The sequence below is a fragment of the Mauremys mutica genome, chromosome 9 (genome assembly GCF_020497125.1).
Source record: "Mauremys mutica isolate MM-2020 ecotype Southern chromosome 9, ASM2049712v1, whole genome shotgun sequence".
NCBI classification, from domain to species: Eukaryota; Metazoa; Chordata; order Testudines; family Geoemydidae; genus Mauremys; species Mauremys mutica.
The window spans coordinates 50,155,049-50,173,988 of record NC_059080.1 but is presented as its reverse complement, the minus strand read 5'-3'; the positions used below and the strand labels follow the sequence as shown (position 1 = coordinate 50,173,988).

General features: G+C 48.8%; 1 protein-coding gene across 1 annotated transcript; it reads right to left on the bottom strand.

Annotated features, from left to right (window-relative positions):
• Nucleotides 1–10,768: 10,768 nt before the first annotated feature.
• Nucleotides 10,769–16,528, bottom strand: LOC123377756 (aquaporin-12-like). Its single transcript, XM_045030993.1, has 3 exons — nucleotides 15,922–16,528; nucleotides 13,939–14,055; nucleotides 10,769–13,080 (listed from the first exon to the last, which is right to left on the bottom strand). Exons 1-3 carry the CDS (start codon nucleotides 16,526–16,528, stop codon nucleotides 12,908–12,910), a joined length of 897 nt encoding a protein of 298 aa, XP_044886928.1. The 3' UTR covers nucleotides 10,769–12,907.
• Between the last annotated feature and the right edge of the window lie 2,412 nt (nucleotides 16,529–18,940).

Genomic DNA, 18,940 nt, shown 5'->3' with positions numbered 1-18,940 from the left:
TAAGCAAAGCAGAAACTAACTACGCCCAAATCGAACGTGAGGCGTTAGGAATTGTTTTTGGAATTCGGAAGTTTCATCAGTACCTGTTTGGGCGAAAGTTTACTCTTCTCACAGACCATCGACCTCTGACGTCAATTTTTGGACCCTACACAGGCATTCCCCCATTAGCTGCTAGTCATATGCAATGTTGGGCATTGTTACTTTCAGCACACACATATGAAATCAAATATCGGAAATCCACTCTGCACGGCAATGCAGATGGCCTCTCAAGGTTGCCTTTGCCGGTCAAACATCAAGATAGTGCCCAAAAGGAAATCTTCTACTTTGAACAGGTAGAGAATACACCCATCACTGCTACTCAGATAAAGAAGGCAACTCGCGTTGACCCAGTATTGTCCCAAGCTATGGACCTGGTGATGCATGGAAAATCTCGACAAACCTCTCCGGTCTCACCCGATCTTGTTACCTACATGTCCAGGAGGACGGAGTTATTGGTCCAATCTGGTTGTTTGTTGTGGGGGAGACGTGTCATTATTCCACCACCACTGAGATCACAGATGTTAGAACAGCTACATTCCGGTCACTGTGGAATAGTGCGCATGAAGGAAATTGCACGAAGCTATTTTTGGTGGCCTGGTTTGGACAGTGCTATTGAAGAGAAGGCAAAAGCTTGTATGTCATGTCAGGGTGTGAGGAATGCACCCCAGTGGGCACCCCTACACCCATGGGACTGGCCTGAAAACCCGTGGCAACGTATTCACATTGACTTCGCTGGCCCCCTTGAAGGAAGCATGTTCTTGGTGGCAGTAGATGCCCATTCTAAATGGCCAGAAGTCTCTATAATGCAGTCCACTACTGCAGAGAGTCCTATCCAAAAACTACGAGGACTCTTTAGTCATTTTGGTCTGCCAGAACAAATTGTGAGCGACAACGGACCGCAGTTTGTCTCTCAGGAGTTTCAAAATTTTATGAAGGCAAATGGGATACACCACATCACCTCAGCACCATATCATCCATCCACCAACAGATTAGCTGAAAGATTTGTGCAGACAATGAAACACGCTTTGAAATCAGCAAGGGGACAACACTCCGTTCAAAAGCGTCTGGATACCTTCTTACTTTCCTACAGAAACACACCTCATGCTACGACCAAGGCATCTCCGGCCTTTCTAATGATGGGATGACAGCTGCGCACTTGCTTTGATCTGCTGAAACCTTCTGAACCCTGACAAATTGTGCAACATCAGCAGCAAATTCAAGTTATCAGACGGGCACCCAGAGCAAAAGAGCGAACCTTTAGCCCAGGACAGCCAGTTTTGGCTTGGAATTATACTTCCAGAGCTAAATGGGTCCCTGCCACAATCATCACTCAAACAGGACCTGTTTCCTACACAGTCCGGACTGCAGAGAATCTTACCTGGCGGCAACATGTAGATCAGCTGTTGCCAGGTCATGCCAGTCCTCAGGACACATCTGCAGTTGAGTGGTCTGACTTCACCACTTCTGGTGAGACACCGAATCACGAATCACCTGTTTCTGACTGTTCTCCTCCATTACTGTCGGCGGCTGAGATACCCCTTTGCCCAGCACGAGCTGATACCACCTCCTCACCTGTTCGTGCTGCGGACCCAGAGCCCATCGTACTTTCGGGTGCAACAACACCAGAAGTTCGCCGTAATCCACCTAGAGACAGAAGGCTCCTCATCGGCTGGATCTTTAGCTAGGGCGAACCCACGGTTATGGGGCAAAATAATCCCCAGGGTTTAGCCGGGAATGGAGGCAGTCTACCCTCCTTCTCTAGTCTAGTGTGTGTTTTATTTAGGGGATGTTCTTATTAGGGGGGGAGGAATATGTTGTGTATTTGGTTGTCATGGTTTTTGTTCCTACGGCAACTGATTTAGATTATTAGAGGATAGCCCAGCCGGTTTCGGCCGGTTGGGTGAGCTCTGTGTCTGTAAATAAAATGGTAGTTTTGTTAGCTGTCTGCTGTCTGGCCTCAAGTGATTTCTTCCTAAACTGGCTGCCCCCAAGGATATAACAGCAGGAACTGCAATAACTCATCCCAAATTTGGTCCCTTGTCTTGGCATACATTCCCAGCATGGATTTCAGGTCCCATTGAACTGTTCCACCAACCCATTGGCCTGGGGGCGATAGGAGGCAGTCTTAACTTTTTTCACGCCACACACCTTCCGTAGCTCGTTGAACTGTGCCATAAAGGTTGCTCCCTGATCAGACAAAATCTTTGGGAAGCCCACTCTGCTGAATATAGTAAGCAGGGCTCTTGCCACTATCCCAGCTTTTATATTGGACAGAGCAGCTGCCTCAGGCTATCTCATAGAATATCAGGATTAGAAGGGACCTCAGGAGGTCATTTAGTCCAACCCCCTGCTCAAAGCAGGACCAGTCCCCAGACAGATTTTTGCCCCAGATCCCTAAATGGCCCTCTCAAGGTTTGAATTCACAACCCTGGGTTTAGCAGGCCGATGCTCAAATGAGCTATCCCGCCCACAAAATTTAGTGGCAAAATCCACCACCACTAAGATATACCAGTTCCCCCTCCAAGTGGGGCATAGCATTAGACCCACAATGTCCATTGCCACCTTCAGGAATGCCACCTATATAACAGGTAAGGGACATAGGGCAGCTGTCTGGGGTCCTATGGGTTTTTTCCTCTCCTGACACACAACACAAGACCTGAAATACTCTTTCACATCATTCTGTATTCCTGGCCAGTAGAAATTCCTTCTCTAAGCCTGTCATAAGTTCTCTGTACCCCCAAGTGACCCGCAAAGGGACCATCACGTGCTACTAGCATTAATTCCTCCAGGTGCTGGCTGCAGGGCAGGTGCTACCATTAAGGCAAACTAGGCGGTTGCCTAGGGCGCCAAGATTTGGGGGCGCCAAAAAGCGGTGCCCCCAATTTTTTTACAGCGTTGCTCCCCGAGCGCATGGTCGCTGCTCCACTTCTCCCGCCTCCCAGGCTTGCAGCGCCAATCAGCTGTTTGGTGCCGCAAGCCTGGGAGGAGAATTAGAGCGGGGGGGGGGGCAGTGTGCTCGGGGAGGAGATGAAGCAGAGGTGAGCTGGGGTGGGAGGTGCCGCAGGGCTGCGGGGGGGGGGGATGCGGGGAGCTGCCGCAGGGCTGGGGGTGGGGCGCGCAAGGTGGAAGTTTCGCCTAGGGCGCAAAACTTCCTTGCACCGGCCCTGGCTGGCTGGGTACAAACAACTGATTATAGGGTTGCCTGGGGCCTCTGTTCCTTCCCACAGAAGCCTCACTATACAGTTTCCCATCCTCTACAAAAAACTTCTCCCCCGCCCTCCTTTTCTGGAATTCCCTCTAAGGCTGTGGCTACACTTAGCACTTCAAAGCGCTGCCGTGGCAGCGCTTTGAAGCGCTAAGTGTAGTCAAAGCGCCAGTGCTGGAGAGAGCTCTCCCAGCGCTGTCCGTACTCCACCTCCCTGTGGGGAATAACGGACAGCGCTGGGAGCCGCGCTCCCAGCACTGGGGCTTTGACCACACTGGCGCTTTGCAGCGCCACAATTTGCAGCGCTGGAGAGGGTGTGTTTTCACACCCTGCTGCAGCGCTGCAAATTTGTAAGTGTAGCCAAGCCCTAAGACACATTTCCTTATGCTCTCCAGGGAGGGGCCAGTTTTTGCTTAACTGCAAATTCCTGACACCTATTAGTGGGGAAAAGGTCCTCAGACACTGGCAACATCTCTCCTTGCCCTGGCCCTGGGGGGCTGCTGCTTTCAGTCGGGCAAAGGCCTGACTCCGCCTCTCCCACACCTGGAAGCACGCTGCCACCCTGCACTGCAGTGCCAATGGAACCCTCACCCACCTCCTCTGTGGATTCTAAGGTTCCAACACCCTTCTCCAGGCTTCCCTCCAAGACACAAACCTCCATGCTCCCTAGAGCAGGATCTATTCCTGATTTATCTGTGACAGGCTTGCAGCCACCAGCTGGAACAGGCTTCTCACTGACAGGTAATACACTCACCTTCCCCCCACCCCTTCGAGGACCCTACACAATATTCCTCCATGCTACAAATTACCACACCAACCATTCTGGCCTTATGGAAAAAATTGTTCCCCCACAACATGTCCACTGGGATGTCCTCTAGCATCCCCACAAGTAAATTGCCTTCCAAACATTTCCACTCCACACAAACATTCGCTAGTGGTAGGGTGAACCTTCCCAGCCCCACCCTCTTAATCCTGGCCAGCTGACCTGGTAAAATACTAACCTCTGGAATAACACTTGGTCAAACCAGAGAGAGCTGGGCCCCCATGTCTCTCCAACCCAGACACTCTGTGCCATCCATTTTGACAACCTTAATGTGTTCCTTGTCTGGTTCAGCAGTCCCAGAGTTCACCAAGCAGGTGTGATAAGTTATGGGAGTACCCTCTGCTGCCTCAGGGCTAAGGACAGCTGAGCCAACATGGGACAGGGGAGGCTTATTCTCCTTCAATTTGGGGCAGTTATACTTCAGGTGTTCTGTAGAATTATAGTGGAAGCACCTTCTAAGGTCTCCTATTTTTAAGGGTGGTTTGGGATGGGTATGGGAGGTAGGAATCTGGGAGGGTGAGTGCCCCACCTCCTGGCCACCCTCCCTCTTCCCAGGGGTAAAGTGGTGACCTGGCTTCCCACCAAACTTAAGCCGCTCTGCCTGGGACTTATTCCTAACAGGCACTTAGGATTGTTCATAATTATCTCATAGACTCGTAGACTTTAAGGTCAGAAGGGACCATTATGACCATCTAGTCTGACCTCCTGCACAACGCAGGCCACAGAATCTCACCCACCTACTCCTGTAACAAACCCCTAACCTATGTCTTAGTTATTGGAGTACTCAAATCATGGTTTGAAGACCTCAAGGTGCAGAGAATCCCCCAGCAAGTGACCAATGCCCCACGCTGCAGAGGAAGGCGAAAAACCTCCAGGGCCTCCGCCAATCTGCCCTGGAGGAAAATTCCTTCCAGACCCCAAATATGGCAATCAGTTAAACCCTGAGCATGTGGGCAAGACTCACCAGCCAGCACCCAGGAAAGAATTCTCTGTAGTAACTCGGATCCCACCCCATCTAACATCTCATCACAGACCATTGGGTATATTTACCTGCTAATAATCAAAGATCAATTAATTGCCAAAATTAGGCATCATACCATCCCCTCCATAAACTTATCAAGCTTAGTCTTGAAGCCAGATATGTCTTTTGCCCCCACTACTCCCCTTGGAAGGCTGTTCCAGAACTTCACTCCCCTAATGGTTAGAAACCTTCATCTAATTTCAAGTCTAAACTTCCTAATGTCCAGTTTATATCCATTTGTTCTTGTGTCCACATTGGTACTAAGCTTAAATAATTCCTCTCTCTCCCTGATATTCATCCCTCTGATATATTTATAAAGTGCAGTCATATCTCCCCTCAGCCTTCTTTCGGTTAGGCTAAACAAGCCAAGCTCTTTGAGTCTTCTTTCATAAGACAGGTTTTCCATTCCTTGGGTCATCCTAGTAGCCCTTCTCTGTACCTGTTCAGTTTGAATTCATCCTTCTTAAACCAGGGCAGCCCAGAGGATTCCGGGGGCCCGGGGTCTTCGGCGGCGGGGGGCCCCCCGCTTCAGCAGTAAGTCGGCGGCGGGGGGTCCTTCCGTTCTGGGACCCGCCGCCAAAGTGCCCCAAAGACCCACGGTGGGGACCCCCCGATGCCGAATTACCGCCAAAGCGGGACCCGCCACCGAAGTGCAGCCCCCACCGCGGGTCTTCGGGGCACTTCAGCGGCGGGTCCCGGAACGGAAGGACCCCCCCGCCGCCGAATTACCGCCGAAGACCCGGCTGCACTCCGGCGGCGGGTCCCGCTTCGGCTGTAATTCGGTGGCGGGGGGTCCTTCTATTCTGGAGAGGAAGGACCCCCCCGCCAGCGAAGACCGGGAGCGAAGAAGCTCCAGGGGCCCGGGCCCCGCAAGAGTTTTCCGGGGCCCCCGGAGCGAGTGAAGGACCCTGCTCCAGGGGCCCTGAAAAACTCTCATGGGGGCCCCTGCTGGGCCTGGGGTAAATTGCCCCACTTGCCCCCCCCCCCTCTGGGCAGCCCTGTCTTAAACATGGGAGACCAGAACTGCACACAATATTCCAGATGAGGTCTCACCAGTGCCTTGTATAATGGTACTAACACCTCCTCATCTTTTACTGGAAATACCTTGCCTGATGCATCCCAAGACCACATTAGCATTTTTAATGGCCATATCACATTGGCGGCTCATAGTCATCCTGTGATCAACCAATACTCCGAGGTCCTTCTCCTCCTCTGTTACTTCCAACTGATGTGTCCCCAATTTATAACTAAAATTCTTGTTATTAATCCTTAAGTGCATGACCTTGCGCTTTTCACCATTAAATTTCATCCTATTACTATTACTCCAGTTTACAAGGTCATCCAGATCTTCCTGTATGATATCCTGGTCCTTCTCTGTATTAGCAATACCACCCAGCTTTGTGTCATCCCCAAACTTTATTAGCACATTCCCACTTTTTGTGCCAAGGTCAGTAATAAAAAGATTAAATAAGATTGGTCCCAAAACCGATCCCTGAGGAACTCCACCATTAACCTCCTTCCAGCCTGACAGTTCACCTTTCAGTATGACCCCGTTATAGTCTCCCCTTTAACCAGTTCCTTATCCCCTTTCAATTTTCATATTGATCTCCATCTTTTCCAATTTAGCTAATAATTCCCCATGTGGAACCATATCAAATACCTTACTGAAATCGAGATAATTAGATCCACTGTGTTTCCTTTGTGTAAAAAATCTGTTACCTTCTCAAAGAAGGAGATCAGGTTGGTTTGGCATGATCTACCTATTGTAAAACTATGTTGTATTTTGTCCCAATTACCATTGACCTCAATGTCCTTAACTACTTTCTCCTTCAAATTTTTTTCCAAGACCTTGCATACTACAGATGTCAAACTAACAGGCCTATAGTTACTCAGATCACCTTTTTTTCCTTTCTTAAAGATAGGAACTATGTTAGCAATTCTCCAGTCATACGGTACAACCCCAGAGTTTACTGATTCATTAAAAAGTCTTGCTAGTGAGCTTGCAATTTCTTGTGCCAGTTCCTTTAATATTCTTGGAAGAAGATTATCTGGGCCCCCCGATTTAGTCCCATTAAGCTGTTCAAGTTTGGCTTCTACCTCAGATGGTAGAATATCTACCTCCATATCCTCATTCTCATTTGTCATCCTACCATTATCCCTAAACTCCTCATTAGCCTCATTAAAGACTGAGGCAAAGTATTTGTTTAGATATTGGGCCATGCCTAGATTATCCTTAACCTCCACTCCATCCTCAGTGTTTAGCGGTTCCACTTCTTCTTTCTTTGTTTTCTTCTTATTTATATGGCTATAGAACCTTTTACTATTGGTTTTAATTCCCTTTGCAAGGTCCAACTCTACATGGCTTTTGGCCTCTCTCACTTTATCCTTACATGTTCTGACCTCAATAAGGTAGTTTTCCTTGCTCATCCCTCCCATCTTCCACTCCTTGTAGGCTTTCTGCTTTTTCTTAATCACCTCTCTGAAATGCTTGCTCATCCAGCTTGGTCTACAACTCCTGCCTATGAATTTTTTCCCCTTTCTTGTGATGCAGGCTTCTGATAGTTTCAGCAACTTTGACTTGAAGTAATTCCAGGCCTCCTCCACCTTTAGATCCACAAGTTCTTCAGTCCAATCCATTTCCCTAACTAATTTCCTTAATTCTTTAAAGTTAACCCTTTTGAAATTGAAAACCCTAGTCGCAGATCTATTTTTGTTTATCCCTCCATCTAGTTTGAACTGAATTAGCTTATGATCACTCGAACCAAGGTTGTCCCCTACAACCATTTCTTCTATGAAGTCCTCATAGACCACAGCTGGTCAGAGGGTGGCAGGGAGGAATCCCAAAGGAACAGGTCCACCATGATTCAGAGAGAGAGTCACCTTAGGACCTCCCATAGGAGAACCATGGAGAATCCCCTCCTAAGGGGAACATCTGGCATCAGGGCCAACCGACAGGCTTCAGGGGACCAACAGGACATGAGCTGCTATTATTGTGGCCAGAGAGGCCACATACAGACTCAGTGCCCCAAGCTCAAGGACAGACTCAACAGACTGAACCCACACAGGATTAACCAAGTAGGGACCCATCCGGACGAGGGGTCGGCTTCACAGGCAAGGGGGGCTGACAGCTTCCCAACTGCTCAGGAGGGAGGAGGGCCCCAGGCCAGCTTCTCTGGGAGGCTGGATGCTCCAGACACAAGGTTCTCAGTTTACAGAGTGGGCACAGGGATGTCCCTGCAAAGCGAGTGCTTTGTTCCCATGGAGGTGGATTGGAGGAAGGTCACTGGGTACTGGGACACAGGCGCTGAGGTGATGCTGACCCAGCCTGAGGTGGTAGCTCCAGATCGGATGATGCCCAGCACCTACCTGACCCTGAGGGGCGTGGGTGGGACCCCCTTCAAGGTACCCATGGCAAGGGTACATCTCAAGTGGGGGGCCAAGGAGGTCCCCAAGGACATGAAGGTGCACCACCATTTACCCACTGAGGTGTTGATGGGGTGGACCTAGAGAACTGGCCAAGCAACCCCCAGAATGCCCTGGTCATGACTGGTAGCCAGAGCCAGTGAGGGGCACAATGCCCTGATCTCGGGAAGGGTACCACACTGGAGGCACAGAACCCTACGCTGGTGGGGAGAGGGCGCCCAGGGACAATGCTCAAGGGGGCTGCGGCCTCAGGCCCAGCCAGCGAGAGGGAGCTGGTCCCCATCCCTTCCTCAGCCGCTGAGTTTCAGGAGTTGCGGAAAGACCCCTCCTTGTGGAAGCTCAGGAACCTGGCTGACCTCAGTGTGGTACAGACCATGGGGAGAGGTTGCCAGGAGAGGTTCTTGTGGGAGAATGAGCTCCCCCAGGGAAAGTGGAGTCATGGGGGGATCAAGAGGCAGCTGATGGTCCCCCAGAAGTATCGCTACAACCTACTGTACCTGGCCCGTGACATCCCCAGGTCAGTCCGCCCCACTCCCTACTCCGTCACATAGGCATCCCAAGTCATAAATGTGACTGGCGGTAGTGAGGGAAGGGAGTTGGTTCTGAGAAGCCAGCAACCAATTGTAACATCCATCTTGCACGAGCCAGGTATAGAATACAAACTACAACTCATGCCCAGCAGTATGTAATAGAGAGCACAATGGTCCCTCTTCTTCCCTTAATGTACTACACATGGAAATGTGCTGAAACCCAGCACTGCTGCCATAGGCGTTTGGTCGACAGCCATAATTTTGTTTTCCCTTTGTTAAATTCCATCCACGTACTGCAGGATCTCACTGCAAGAAAACCTATTCCTCCTGAAGATCCGCCTCCCATTATTGCCTGTCTTGATAGTTGGTGCTAACTTATGGGTAACTGGTCTCTTGTTGTGGAGTTTGCCCTAATTCAGCATCACTCCCAGGAGTGCTCCGTTGTATAGGCTCCGTACTGTGAGGTGCTGGGCTCTCCGGCCCTCACTCCAGCAAGACACTTAAAGCACAAGCTGAACTTTAAGCAGGTGAATAGGCCTATGGAGGTCGGTGTGGCTAGGCATGTGCTTTCAGTTATGAGCGTACTAAAGGGCAGAGCTGATCGGGCGTTTCCCAGCAATGATTTTCCAACAGAAAATGCAGTCGCTGATAAACAAGTTTTCCAAGAACGCATTTGATTTGGCACAATTTTTTCAATTTTCCATAGGCAAAATCTACACAAAATATTTCATTTTAGGTAAGTTCATTTTAGCTGAATTGAACCACTTCATTCTATGTCAGTTCAACATTGAACTGCATTTGTCAATAATGCCACACTGCCTCATGGAAGTTGTAGTTTGAGTGCTTCATGCGTCCATTCCCTCTTATTGGTTGAACTTCTAGACTGAACTAGATCTCCCATGATGCACTGTGGCCATCCCACTGTGACAGGCTGCCCCCCTTAAGATGCCACTTACTGTGCTGAGATACCACTGAGCCTGCCTGTTATGCTGGTTTGGGCACCCTTTTTGTGTGTCTTGTTGAGTCAGGCTATTAAGCCTCCTCCAACACACACACAGGCAGGGCCACACCCAACTGCAGAATGAAACAGACACTGAGATCAGCTCTGGGAAGGCTCAGTTTAAGGGACTTGCCCCGCACTCAGGTGTCCACCTGCCTTCGAGTGCAGACCCAAAGACACATTATGAAATCCGCCTCCCCCCTCAATGTGGAGGAAGGTATACACAACTTCTCACCCCGCCCAGTTAGAAATGACAGAAACTGGGTTCAGTAATAAATTTTATTAACTATAAAAGGCAGATTTTAAGTGGTAAAAGTGGTAACAAGCAGAACAAAGCAGATTACTAAAATTAAACCAAACACACAAACTAAACTAGTTTCACTAAAAACAATTGGTTACAAATAATAATTGGTAACAAATAATAGCAGGTTTAAAATAAAAGGAAGTATTTCTTCACACAACACACAGTCAACCTGCAGAAATCCTTGCCAATAGATATTGTGAAGGCCAAGACCATAACAGGGTTCAAAAAAGAACTAGATGAATGGAGGATAGGTCCATCAATGGCTATTAGCCAGGATGGACAGGACCAGGTGTCCCTAGTTTCTGTTTGCCAGAAGCTAGGAATGAGCGACAGGGATGGATCACTTGATGATTATCTGTTCTGTTCATTCTCTCTGGGGCACCTGGCATTGGCCACTGTCGGAAGACAGGATACTGGGCTAGATGGATGTTTAGTCTGACCCAGTAGGGCCATTCTTATGTTCTCACCCTAGATATTGCTGCAGGCAGATTACAGAAAGTCTTGAAAGGCAGATGCACTAGTGTCCATCCTGAAACCTTAGTTATTACTCACAAGCTAGATGCCCTTCCAGCTTGGGTTCAACCCTTCTGCTCCCCAGTTCAGTTCTTGTTTCCAGGTGTTTTTTCAGTGTCTCTTTGGGTGGGGAGGCAGAGGAGAGAACCATGATGATGTCACTCCCCTGCCTTATATAGCTCTTGTGCAAGGAAGGAACCCTTTATCTTCTAGTGGAAAACCACTAGCATTCCAAAAGGGGAGGAGAGGTATCTAGTACCAGGTGACTTGGACCCAGTCTCTGCATGGCTGTGGCAGCCATTGCTCGTAGGCTGTCTCCAGCATCCACAGGAAGACTAAGCTCTTTCATAGTCCCTTGTCTCTGCTAATGGCCCATTAGCCTCGTCTGGCTTTTCCATTTTTGTACCTGAAGCACTGGTTGGGAGTGGTACCCAAAGTAACACATTTGAAATACAGATACATAGTTAATATTCCTAACTTCAGATACAGAAACAATGCAGGCATCCAAACTGGATAATTACATTCAGTAAATTATAACCTTTCCAATGATACCTTACAAGACCCATCTTGCATAAAGTACATCTCAGTTATGTCATATTCATATCAGCATATTTTCATAAAGAATATGGAGTGAAACATCACACACTGGGCTACATGGACATTACATGACTGTAGAGCATCATGGGAAATATAGTCTGGCCCAGGAGCCTGGCCTTGGTGAATGGCAGCAAGAGGCACCTGAACTACAACTCCCACGAGGCACCACAAACTACATTTGCCAGTGGTACTAATATTGAACTAATGCAAATGAAGCATTTTGACTCAAGACAGTCACAAACATTTTGTTTCAATCAATGTCAAAATAAAATGTTTCAACATTTTCAGATTGAAATTTTGGGGAACTTTTCATTCCATGACGAATTTTGATATTGACTTTTTGTCCCAATTGGGGATGAAAACATCAGAATTTCTCAAACAACAAATTCTGATTTTCACTTCGCTCTACTTAAATGCTTGGCTGTATCAAAGCCAGAGTGCTCAGCATCTGGCAGGACCGAACCTTTTGAGCACTGCTCAGATCATGCCAGAATAGTCTCTTCTGGGGCGAATCTCCCCCCTAGAGTACAACCCGTTAGCTAGGGGCAGCAATTACAGCCGGCTTTCCCAACTCAGCTTGTATTGCTGTTGGCAAAGAAGAAACGGACAGCCCCTGCATGGCTGGGCTGAGCCTGGGGACTGGATTCACCATCAAGGCTGGAGTGATGCAGGAAAAAACTTAGGGTCTCAAACTTTCTGACACTCAAGCCCCTCTTGGCCAGAGGGGCCAGCAGTGAAGAGCTGCAGGACACTTTGGAATGGGCTGTTTCACTGAGTAGTCACTGCTTGGCCTTTCTATTTTTAAAAGGACAGTGTATGGATGTTCCAGGGGAAGAAATTAATGTACCACTAGAGACAGATGCCTAAGTGGGGACTTGCTCCACTATCTGGAGGTAACATTTATATTCAATGGCAGTGACATTACAGAGTTTGAGCCAAGCCAGAGAGTGGACAGTCACGTGTGAGCACAGCCCTGAGACCCTGCAACAGCGCCAGCCCTTTCCGTGGGGAGTGAGGTGGGTGGCTGCCTGGCTGTACTGAGGGAGCAGAATGGTGGTGGTGATTTCCTGCCCTGCCCTCAGGGGAGACGGGCTGGGGAAGATCAGGAAGGAGGGATGTGCCCTTTAGGTCGTGCTTTGGCGCAGTATTGCAGCCTGTGATCACACCACTCTGCTGCTGGTCAGGTGTGTGCTAGCTGGCAATGTTTTCCGGGGGCTTTCACAGCCAGGTCTCTATGGGCCAGCGCGGAGGGATTGTTCACATGTGGCCAAAGCAGCTGGTACACTTACACAGTGACATGAAAAGCCCATGGTGCCCCCAGTGAACGCTTGCTCACACATCACAGAGCTGGCCAGGCGTCTTCAGGCCCAGCTCCTGTCAGTCTGGCCATGGGAGGGGCCCGATGGGAAGGAGAGATGGGCACTGGCTGGGGGACCCTCTCACACCCGTCACTCAGCTCTGGGGCTTAGTTCGCAGCTGCCCTTCCCCATTGTCTCCTGTCTGTTTGAGCCCAGGCACAGCCTTCCCCTTAGGGGTCCGGTATTTGCTCTTCGGGCTGTAAAGCAGGTTTTTCTGGAAGAGCCTTGGGATGTTCCCCTGGTACAAGAGCAGGGCTGCAAGCATCCCTGGAAGCAGAAACAGGGGGATTAGGCCATGTCATTTACCATCTGCCCCACCCATCCTTTGACATGCACCACCCAACCTCTCCTCTCCTGCCGTCAGATGGCACCCGCTCCAACCGGGCCAAAAGCCGCTGGAGTCCCTACTACTAGCACATGGCAGTGTCAAGCTCCAGAACAGCAAGCGGATTTAACAGAGAAGTGTTCCACCTGCAAAAGCAGGGCTGGAATTGGACCAGATCACAAAAGAAAGGCAGAACTGAATCAGTTTTTTTTTTTTTGGAAGCAGCCATCTTGTGCTGCAGCATATAAGCTTCATTTCAGAAATTACATATCTGGGGCTTATGGCTGTGAGGATAACCTTCAAATTATAGACTGAGTGAAACTGCCAAGGCATGGTCTTCCTTGAGGAGTGATCATCACCGTGTCATTAACCCCGTCATCTCTCCCACCCCTCTCAGTCCCATCTGCCTCATGCTTTGCAAAGTGTCCCGTCATCCTCCCTCCCCCCCGAGGCCAGTGTTTGGCAAGTGTCATTTAATGTGGCTCAGTTTGGGTGTGGCAGAGTTCCAGCCTGGCTGATGGGGAGGAGGAGTATTGGGAAGGGCAAGGAGCATCTGGCTCCAATGGCAAGACTAGCCTCCCTCCATAATAAATAAGAGCACAAGGAGTTGTCACATACCAGCAGGAGTTTCCGATTTCTATGCTCAATACTTGTCCCTTTCATGCAGGTTCACTAACACGGCAGACATGCTAGGGAGGCTTCACCCCAGCCACATCCTCTGACCCACTCTCTAGGTTGTGGCCCAGCATGACCAGTCAGCAATAGCTTCTGCACCTACCGGTACCCTGAACACAGCTCACCTGTGAGGGGTCCCAGCCAGTAAACCTGGACGTACTCTTGCAGGATGTTCCCAGAGCAGTGAAAAGTAACCGTGGCGGCCAGGGTGGGGTTGAAAAAGGCCCCCGTGAAAGGCCCAGCTGTGAAAGAAGAAAACAAATAGTGTTGGGTCCCACTTGTTTGACATGGATTTGAACAAATGGGTGTTGGGCAACAGGCAAGATTAGAGAAGTTCTATTGCCAGAACTTTGTGTTTGAACTTTCTGAAAAAGCAGAGTCAAGTCACCCTGAACAACCTTAACTCAGCCCAATGCCTCCATGTCAAATAGATACCCATCCCTCCCCCAGCCTCCTAGCTGCATGATGTCCAACCTCTGATACTGACACAGTTCAACCACAAACCCTACTAGCACCGGACAGCCTGACCCTCATGTCCAGTGTGGCTAATGCTGCAGAGTATACATTACCTAACTGCAAGGGTAAACAGCGCATAAGACATCTGTAAGGAAAGGTGATGAGTGAGAAGTAAAGGGTTAAACTGGCTGTAAAACACCACCACCTAGCAGTGGAAGGTGAAATAACTGCTGAACAGTGTTCCTGGTGTGCTAGTGCTACTCTCTTGTCAAGGAGTCAGAAGGCAAGATGGCATCTGGGGGAGACCCCACTGCCACAGATGAGCAGGTGGGTGATGTGCAGGTTCACATGTTGAGTATGTGCAGCATAACAGGGCTGAGTGAACAAAATTGTTAAGAGGTGACTTGATCACAGTCTACAAGAACCTATTTGAGAAAGAGATTCCTGACAGGAGACAGCTTTTCAGTCGGTAAGAAAAAGGTGTAACAGGGGCCAGTGCTGGGAAGCTGAAACTAGACAAATTCAGACTAGAAGGTACAGGGTTTTTAAAAAAATCCACTGTAGGTAAATGACTGGAACTGACTTGCCTAGAGAGGCGGTGGATAATCCATGACTTTGAATGTTTAAAATCAAGACCTGGACATTTTTCTACCTGGATTAGGCACAGGAATCCCTGAGTGAAATTCTTCAGCTTGTATTACACAGGGGGTCTGGCTAGATGGTCATAATGGGCCTTTCCGGCCTTAACATCTGCAAGTCCATGAACTACCAATCCTGGAGATGTATGGTGTATAGGCAGTGCTTAATTTGTGCTGGGACTTGCCAGGGCTGGGCCCCGGCACCTCTGGGCCTAGCAGTTCAGAGCCCTGGCAGCACCACTGGGCTTGGCCCATCTGTTATGAAAGTAAAAAATTGCTTGAGCACCACCACCTAATTACTTGAGCCCCGGCGTCTCTTTCATTATACATTAAGCACTGTGTCTTGGTGTCTAATTACCAAGATCTTGGGAGGAGAGTGGGTGGCCAAATGAAGGTGGGGTTAAGATTGTTTTGGGGGGGGGGGAGTGGAGGGTGGAGAAGAGAGGCAACCTTAACTGTGCATTGCTCTGCTTCCCAATGTTTATTTTTGGAGTGCAAGCGTCCTTTTGACTTTTCCTAGCCTAGAATGCAAGTTCAAGTCCCTGCTTAATCACAGACTCCCTGTTTGACTCAGACAAGTCACTCAAGTCTCTCCACTCCCATCTGTACAATGGGTATAACAGCACTCACCCACCATGCAGAAGGGCTGGCTGATGCACTCGGATACTACTGTAAGGGGGGCCATACAAGAGCCACAGGTAGGAACATTTGTCTTCTATTCAATGCTGCACTCTGTTCCCCTAGAATGCAGAGGGCTCCTAATATGCAGTGGATGTGCCAAGTTCATGGGGAGCCCCCTCTCGCGTAGAGACTACCACCTGTACCTGCTCAGATGCTGGTTTTAGCAACATGAGTAGAGTTGAACCCAAACTAGCACTGGCTGTGAGCTAACCACTACTGTAGATCTCTGGAGCTGAAAAGCCGATTCATTAGCTCCCCAAGTTTCATCTACGCTCCTTTCTTGTATTTACACCCAGATATTATGGGGGGGAAAGAAATGTAGAAGCTTCTCACCTGTGTAAGCCAGGGTGGTCACAGTCACTGCCAGGACAGGCGCTCTGTATAGAGGGTGGCTGTGCTGAAACTTGAGAGCCACCAAATGGAAAAAGAAAGAACAGATGCCTTCCACAAAGATGCCATGGTACAAAGAGGTATGGATAGAGGAACTGCAATCCAGGGCCATTAGATTCTGGATGAGGTGGAAGTCAGTCAGCTCCCAGGACCAGTAGTGTGTGGTGAGAATCCCAGCTGCCTCCATTCCCACAAACTGGACCAGAAGTTTGACAGCAGTAGCCACAAAGGAGGAATCCATGACCAGGAATTCTTGGAGAGAGATTGTGGGGTTAGCAGAAGCTCCATCAAAAGACACACCATGAATCAAGTAGATAATGAAGAGGAGGGTCAGAATCACATCTGGGCCAAAGCCACCACCCCAGGGACCAATCTCCATCAGCATCCTCAGCTCAAGGCAGCAAGCACACAACTGTAACGAGCTGACCAGTTCTCTGACAAGACCACGGTACACTCCAAGAGGCAGAAGTCTCTTGGAAACCTGCCTGATCACCTCACAAATAGCCACAACTGAGAGAAAGAAGGCAATGGAAACATTCAAGCCCGCCATAACAAGCCCAACAGAGACAGCAAAGCACGAGTGTCACCATCTGAAGAACAGATCGACCTTTTCTTCCTCCTCTTTATAAAGGCACTTTTAAGCCAACGTGGCACAGCCTGACAGGCCCCCAGTCAGCAGGGTCAAGGGAGTCTTCGGGAAAATCCACACGTGCAGCTATGCAAAGCCATTAAGGGGCCGACAGTGAGATTCTCCTACCTACAGTATCAGCTGCGGCCAGTGTTAATGTATGCTGCTCTCTGCTATCCCCAGCAGCCTGCCTGACCCTGTGCCTTCACCCTTAATCAGAAGGGAGACAACCACAGACCCCATGTGATTCATATCCTCTCCCCTCCTTCTGCTTTAACCATCAGCACTTGCTGCAATTAGAGCACCAACAACCTGCAGCCTGGGGTTTGTTCAGAACTTGTCTCCAAAGTTACACTGCTGGTTTGTTTTACAACTGGATCTAGCAAGTGGGTCCAGCAACTCTCACCCCATGGCAGCAAATCTGGTAAAGCCCAGCTCCTGCCCCAGGTTTATTATTTGTGAGGCTGTGTTATGAGCCTTTGACTGGTTTGTTCTGGCCCAGCAGGTCATTCACTGCATAGATCTGCTAACTGGAGCAGAAAGCAGCACTTATGTCATCTTTGCTTCAGGTGGGCAGAATATTTGGGTGGCTTCTCTCTATTTCAGTGTTTGGAATTGGTTATTGTACAGCACCTTAATGGTGTTTAGGTAGTTAGGAGCAGGGAGCTCCCAGTGAAAGCCCTGCCAAGTCAACAAGGTGGTGATGAAAAGGAAAGGCAGCACAGAGCTTGTGTAGGGAAGGAGAACAGATAGAAGTCTCTTTGCATACCCAAGCCAGGGAAGGCTAACTACATGGGATCCTGAAGAGTCATCACTGCATTCATCCTTTTAGGTCTCCTCCCTCCTCAGGGTCTAAAATACAACTGTATCCTCCAGGCTTGAGAAGTGAGGGTCTCTCCTCGGAGAACCAATGTTCTATGTTGATCAGATAGCAGGACACACTACAGAGTCCAGGTTTATCTTTCATTGCCCTCTTGCCCCAGGAAGAGGAAGCATGCCCCTAGGAAGCAGCATAGTGTCATTATTGCATGGTGGATACAACAGAAAGAGGATGGAGGGAACTGAGACACCAACAAGGAAAAGGAAAACCAGCGCAAAGGTGATTTAGGCCTGGTCTACAGTAGGCTCGTATATTGGTATAGCTACCTCTCTCAGGGGTGTGAAAAATCCGTATCTGAGAGATATAACGACACTGATCTAACCCCTGATGCAGACAGCACTTGGTTGATGGAAGAATTCTTCCATCAAATCCACCTTGGGAAGGTGGATTACCTACACTGATGGCATAGGTAGTGTCTACACTGAAGTGCTACAGCGGCTGTAGCATTTTTCCCCCAGTGATCCATGGGTAGGAGGCAAACTCAAAGACAAGTTCCGAGCTCACTCTCCCCAGTGTGATAGATTTATTTGAACCTTGTCTCTAGAGGAGCAGTGGAATGGACATGCTTAGACATACATCCCACCACCATGTCCTGAACCCCCTGAAACCAAACTCCATCCAAACTGGTCTTTAATCCAGAACTGTTTTAAATCCTGGAATACCTGAGGAAAGCAATAGCAACTATCAGTGACGTGATGCACCTTGCTTGTTGCATACACAGTTCCAGAGGACTATAAACAGTGGGTCGTCTCTGTAAGTAGGGTTGTTCCTAGTGGTCCACGGAGAGACATATTAAGAACTAAACTGGCAGGGTTGAACGAAAGGAGATACGTGATTTGAACTCTTATGATGTAGACAATCAAATGAACAAACTGAAGCACAGGCCTATGAAAATCAAGTTTGCTATTAGTACTAAGTATTTACATGATGGCTAATAGGGAGGAAGAATGGCCCAGTGCGCTGGATATTAAGTTTGGGACTCTGGAGCCCCAGGTTGAATTCCCTGCTCTCCTACAGAATTTTGCATAACTTGGGGCAAGTTACTTCAGTGTTTCTCAGTACTTCATCTGTACAGTGGGGATAAAAGTACTTCCCAACCTCAGAGTGTTGAGAGGATAAATACACTGAGTGCTCAGAGACTATGCTCCTGGGGGCCATACACGTGCCAGAGAGAGAAATGGCACCTACATGACCCAGTTGGGATCATGGCCCATTATGCTGGGCACTGAACAGACTGAGAAAAGAGAATCCCCTTAACTAGACACTATCACCTTCTTTGCAAGGGTAAGTCTCACATTGCTTAATCAACATGTTAATATCTACAAACAAAGCTCCCAACAAAGCTGTGTTAATTCAGTTTTATTTTCCCTTTAGTACAATTTATACAAAAAAATCCCCAGAAGACAGGTATTGAATTAACCTTGAGCTGAGCTTTAGGCACTTTACAGTTCAAA